We start from the raw sequence: 6000 nt of genomic DNA on the forward strand, positions 1-6000 counted from the left end.
CTAGAGGTTGGTAACCAAGGGGGATGACCCCAAGAGGATGAGACCTCAAGAGGTCACGTGTCGACTCTGCAGCAGTTGTAGGATCTGGCGTGGGTCACACGACGGTGCGGTCGCACCGACAGCACACATCTTGCGGCGATCTCAGTCCAGAAACGGCGCCGTTGGGCAGACGTTGGTGAATTATGTTTCAATTCCCGAATGTTCTTCACGTTCACTCTGACGTCGGTGTGCCGTTGTCTGCAGACAACGAACTTCATGAACCCGGTGTACGCCTCGCTTTACCTGGAGGGGCCGAGCAGTCGGAACTCGCTGGGCAGCACGGACGAGAAGAAGGAGCTCCTCACCAAGGCCGGCACGCAGGGAGTGCCGCGGGAGCCGGTGGCGTAGCCCCGACTCCCCCGTCCGCTCCCCGCCACGCCCCGTTGTTTTCTACTGCACTGTACAAAATGTACAAATCCAGAGCTACTTTTGTATAAGAATACAGTATTATGGAAACAGAAAAAAGATTAAATGTTCCTCTGTTGTTTTTTTTATCATCGGTGTGGCACTACCTCTCTGTGATTGTTTGCCTTATTGGCTTCACGAGTTGCAGGAGACGTTGATGATGACCGTTTCGGCCCAAATCAATGGCACTTGGAGGAGTGGGTGTGCGCCAAGGGACGGTAGTGCAGCGGTGAGCACGCTGCCCTACGAACCCAGCGACGCAAGTTCGATTCCCGCTCACAACCGACATCCGAACCGGTCGTGCGCCTCCTCTAGGTCGACTCGTTATCAAATGAGCACCCGACGCGATGTGTAAACATCGCCACTGGGGAGACAAAGGCGGCCGGGCGCGGTCCTGTCCACCAAGCCCCTTCGTGCGCCGTGCCGGCCTTCATAGGTGCTCGCTAACAGCGCTTGCCCCAACAGTATGTTAAGGCTATACGGGGGATCTTTGTCTTTGCTTGCCAAGGGTAGTGAGTTTATCAGTGCAGTGGGGGCCAGCCAATCAAGGTACATGCCAGGGAGAAGTATGTGCCGTCGTTGGCGCAGCCGGATCCTGCCGTGGAGACAATTGAGTGAATCGAGGTCCGACTCCAGCGGTGGAAAAGTCGAGTAGCTGGAGGTAATCCACTTGAAACGATTGCCGATCAGGTGGACAAATCGGTTTCAAACAAAAGCATTCAATACGAGCAAACATGTATAGAGCTGCCACGGACATTAAATAGAATTGGCAGTGGATGGGCAGTAGAGTAATATCGCTACCGGACGACTGAACCTTGAACAACGATTTAACAAGACACTGTTATATTTTACACGGTAAATACTTGCAATGAAATGTGACATGTTTTATATACGATAATTGTAAATGATTTTTAAAGTGCTGCTGTGTACCTTTGTAATCATTCCATGTCTAGATTTTCTGCTCGGTAATTTTATTATGGAATCACAGAATGCTGATAATGTATACGCTGTTAGAGGAATCAATTTTAAATCCCAAAAATGTTGAAATGTGTGACTGTTGTGCCAGTGATTGGAATGAGTCGTTGCACTGTGTATCTTGTGTTTGTGTGGGTAAGTGAATGTGCGTGCATGTGGCGATAGCAGAAGTGTAGCGGTTAGCGAACTGCACTACGAACCCGGGGACCCCAGTTTGACTCCCGCTCACGGTCAACACTCGTGACGATTATTTAAACCGGTCCTGGGCCTCACCTAGGTCGACTTAGCCGCAAATGAGTACCTGGTGCAGTGTGTTAACACTCATACTCGGGAGAGAAAGGTGGTGCTGGCCACCCACCCCCTCCTGTGCCGTGCCGGCCTTCATAGGTGCTCGCCAGCAGACACTTGCCCCAACAGCCTGTTAAGGCCCTACAGGATGATCGTTGTCTTTTGCGTGTTAGTGTGTGCAAATTTGTGGGCCCAATTCAAGTTGCCGTTTTGGCTGCCATTATGTCACTTGTTGGCAAGAACAATGGCGGCTGTCACGAAAATCATCAAGATTCCAAATTTTGCAATTCATGTATGGCAGATTGCATTCTAAAACGCACCTATCTCAGAATGGTATTGCACATGCCGGAATTCAGAATGTGAGGCTATTTGTTGGCCCATGCCACTCCTTGTGTCTACATGAGTGATGACGATTGTGTCTGGGTGTGCGAGGGGGATTTTCCGGTGTCTGTTGTGGAGTCAAGTCTTGGATTGCTTTTCAGTTCAGCGTTTGGCTGTGGAAAGTTAACGATTTTGCTTTGATCGTTTACGCCAATATATATAATGTTACTGAGATTAAGGTTTTAACAAAGTCAACATGGACAGATGTCTTGTTTCAATAGGTTGGGTTTTAAATGCGTGAATTGCTTTTTGAAAATTGTGCTTTTACTACATTTGTAAAATTGCAAATTAAAAACCATGCAAATTCCAGAGCTTTGTTTTCGACCAACATCATTCCAAGTGGTTGACGACGATCGTGACGAATTCTATCGCTGGGTTTTTTTTTTACCAAACAGAACGCTTGTATGAACAAACAGCAGTGCTGCTGTTCAATGTCACTGAAAGGCGTTTAGTGTGCATAGTCTTGTTTTAGAATAGTGTAGTACTAGTCTTTTACTTTTTTAAGAACGCACTGGGCGACGCGGCTGTGCGCGCTCTCCGGCTCCGGGTTCTCTGGCGATGAATGATGCTCTCGTTCGTTTTAAGAACACTTGGATTTAGAGCAAAGTTTTCAGACGAATGTCATTTACTGTACAACAAAAGTATTGTAACTCTGGAAAATCTATTACTGACATTTCCTTGGTGGGAAACTGGCCAAGTTTTGCAGCGTATTGTATATTTTTGTTTCCAACAGACACGAGCTGAAAAGTGATTTCTTTTTCCACCAGCAATTGAATGAGGCCCTCAGTGTTGCGGAAGTTTGCATTTGGGACACGTTTCGGGAGCAACTGTAGGGAGCGCTGTGGCCACACCCAAGGGGACACCCGCACCTTCGGTTATCACGGTTGTATACTTTCGATGCGAAAGAAATTCAACAAACATACGTAACACAAGTTGTTCAGACCCATCCCTCCTTGCAGGCCCTTCCTGGACATTAACATCCCCTTTGTCCACCGCTCTCCTCCCTTGAATTGTTCTCGCCCTGAATCCTACGTCTGCAATGAATGTGGACCAGTTGTGTTACATTGCAGTGGACTCGTTACGTGGGTCCACTGCAGGACGAGGGCGTCCCCACACTGTGCCTGTTGTGGGGCGTTATTTGACCCGTAATGTGCCGTGCTGGTCCGTGCGGGTTGGTCAACGTTTGAGAGCAGCATGGACCTGGCGGCACTGATCTGTCTGAAAATCAAGGCCGTAGCCATGGAGTCAACATTGGGGGAGACAACATCTTCCAGGGGGTATGGGGTCCCCCCCCCCCCAGAAAAAAAAATCTAAATTTGAAAAATAATTTCCTGCCATTTTCTGCCTAAAATATTTAAAAATTCACTAACAAATAGAATGGACTTTTTTATTTGTTACAATAATGTCTAATAGTGTATTGTATTACATTGCTCTGTTCTTTTTTTACCTTTTCTTGTTTCATTGTATGGAATGGCAGACATTAGGGATTAATAAAGTACAACCATAACCACAATCATATAAACAGAAATCTATTTTATAGCAAAAAATTGGGGGGGACGTTTGGAGCATATTTGAATATTGGGGGGGGATGTGTCCCCCCCAATATATATTATAATTACGGCCTTGCTGAAAATACAGTACAAGGATGGCTCTGCTGCCCTCTCCTGACCACCGCACAGCCTCGCAGCTGCCTATAACAACCTGGCATGCACAAGCCTCAGAAATTTTATGAATCTACCGCACCGTGTAACAGCTGGTAAAAGTGTGAGCTGGGTGCAAGACAGCGTTGCGGTGTTCTACGGTGCATTCATTCATTCAGAGTCCAAAGTCTTGACACATTCCAAACAAATATTTCCTAAAAATACCCTAGACAGCCGAAGATCTTTCAACATCGCCCCCGCAATTGCCACTCGCAGCAAGCATCTCGGCAGACTTGTCGTTTTTAGCACGAATCCCCAGCGGCCCTTAACCGATGCAGGAAGGGGGTAAATTTGCTCCCATTTTAGCAATTCCCAGGTTGCCGCTGAGACAGAGCTCACGGCAGTCCGAGTCAGCAGAGACGCGGGCCCCTCTCATCCTCGCGTCTTCCCAACAGCTGCCAGACTTGCCGGAGAGGTCTATCTGACCCCCAGGTGGCTCTGACAGCTCATTTAAAACATTCCCAGCGTTTACATCATTTACCAGATGGCGCTGTTTATACGAACTCTTTCAGTTGATCACTGTAAAAGAAAGAAAACACCTATTAACGTGTGAGTTATGGTCAAGTCATGATGACGGTCTAGTAAGTAACTGTTCAACTTTCAAGGAGGAAAATGTCGCGGAAAGGGTCCAAGGACAGTGCATTCATTAAATGTCTACAGAATTTCGATTGTTAAAAGGGTATTCTAAGGAAAACGACAGACTTCCTGGAGCAACTCAAATGCATTTTAATGAAGCAGAAGTTGTCAGGCATGAGCCTGGCCCTGGCATCTCTCATCAGGCTCTGCAGACGGTGCGAAGGGCCGACTGCCAAGCGAGTAAACATGGACCAATAATAATCCACCCGCAGCATGTCTCCTGTGAAGACGCGTGCGGTAAATAGAAAGCGTCAGCTGGTCCGACCTACAGACCAAGTCGAAGATGCTGGCGGTGCACTCTGCAGTCACTCCAAAGCTACCGAAGGGACCATCTGTGTGCTTCTTCTTTTTTACTCCTAGTTTTTTCGGTAAAGTCGCGTAGGCTAAAAAATGAAATTAAAATTAATAAAAGTAATAATAAAAGTAATATAATAAAAAAGCAAATCTGGCTGTGACGGTCTCACCTGAATGACGGAGACTTGTGTTGCCTCCGAAACGTCGTGATTTTTTATTGTTTTATTTCTATTTTTACTTTTATTAATTTTAATTTAATTTTTTACCTACGTGACTGTACCGAATAAACTAAGCGTATGAATCATTGGAGTCACGAAAGCTTCAAATCTATAATTCTTCTTTTTTTGTTTTATTCCAAAAAGCCGCGCCTGACATTGCCACCAACAACAAAAAAGCGTCTCTATTTAAACACAAATCTCGGCTTTGTCTTTGGCTTCACAGTCCCCATTGACGACGGAAGAAGCATGGTCCCCTTCTGCAGATGTTCCCCATTCGTGCCACTTAATCTATAGATTTTTAAACAAATTTCTCCAAGCAACAAGAGACGAAATCTGACCAGGCCACGACCTCGCCCGCCGGTTATAAGCAAATAATTATATGATTCTCTTTCCGTGTAATTATTTACCAGGTGCGAAACACAGTGCTTCGGGGTTTTTTCTCCCGCCCCCTTTGGTCTCGAGATTTCGCGTTTTAAAATCAACAAGAGGGCTCGTTAGAGAGCGACAGAGAGAGAGCGAGAGAGAGAGAAGGGGGACCTCCAGCCCTGCAAATCACTCCGGACAGCAGCGGGGTCCGCGGAATGCGAGGGCCTTGTGGGACCGCAACTAAATAACGGCGCTCACCGCACGTGGTTCGTTGTTTTTGTTTCATGATTTAGGGGAACCAATCTACCGGATGGCATCGGGGGGGGGGGGTGGGGGTTAAGAGAAAATACCCTTATATGCGTTACCTCTTTCAGGTAAGCGGCTGAAAGCGGGTTAAATCGATGGCTGCCTGATTTAGGTTCTGTTAATTGTGAGTAACTCGGACACTTCGATCAAAAAAATTCCGTGACAAATTCCAGACGCGTACGACAAAGCTCGGGCCCGCTGCGAGCGCCGCTCGGTGGTGCAGGAGGCGCGTGAAACATTGGCGATGTTTGAGAACTGTTATGGGAAAATCCTGATCCTGGGGCGGTGGATATTGCTCGCGGATTAGTGTGACAAATGAAGGACGGGGAAAAGCAACATTTTCAGGCAACGACAAACACATTTACACAGGCCAAATATTGGACGCCTTATGA

At 47.0% G+C, this 6000-nt stretch overlaps 1 protein-coding gene across 1 annotated transcript in view; it reads left to right on the top strand.

Moving 5' to 3' along the window:
- LOC133345292 (low-density lipoprotein receptor-related protein 1-like) overlaps positions 1 to 2397 on the top strand; it is a 241380-nt gene extending 238983 nt beyond the window's left edge. The window contains 1 exon segment of the mRNA XM_061555928.1: positions 244 to 2397. Coding sequence (XP_061411912.1) covers positions 244 to 387 — 144 coding nt within the window. The 3' untranslated portion in view covers positions 388 to 2397.
- Positions 2398 to 6000: the final 3603 nt, after the last annotated feature.

The sequence above is a fragment of the Lethenteron reissneri genome, chromosome 21, assembly GCF_015708825.2.
Source record: "Lethenteron reissneri isolate LAM-NWPU_2019-01 chromosome 21, ASM1570882v1, whole genome shotgun sequence".
NCBI classification, from domain to species: domain Eukaryota; kingdom Metazoa; phylum Chordata; class Hyperoartia; order Petromyzontiformes; family Petromyzontidae; genus Lethenteron; species Lethenteron reissneri.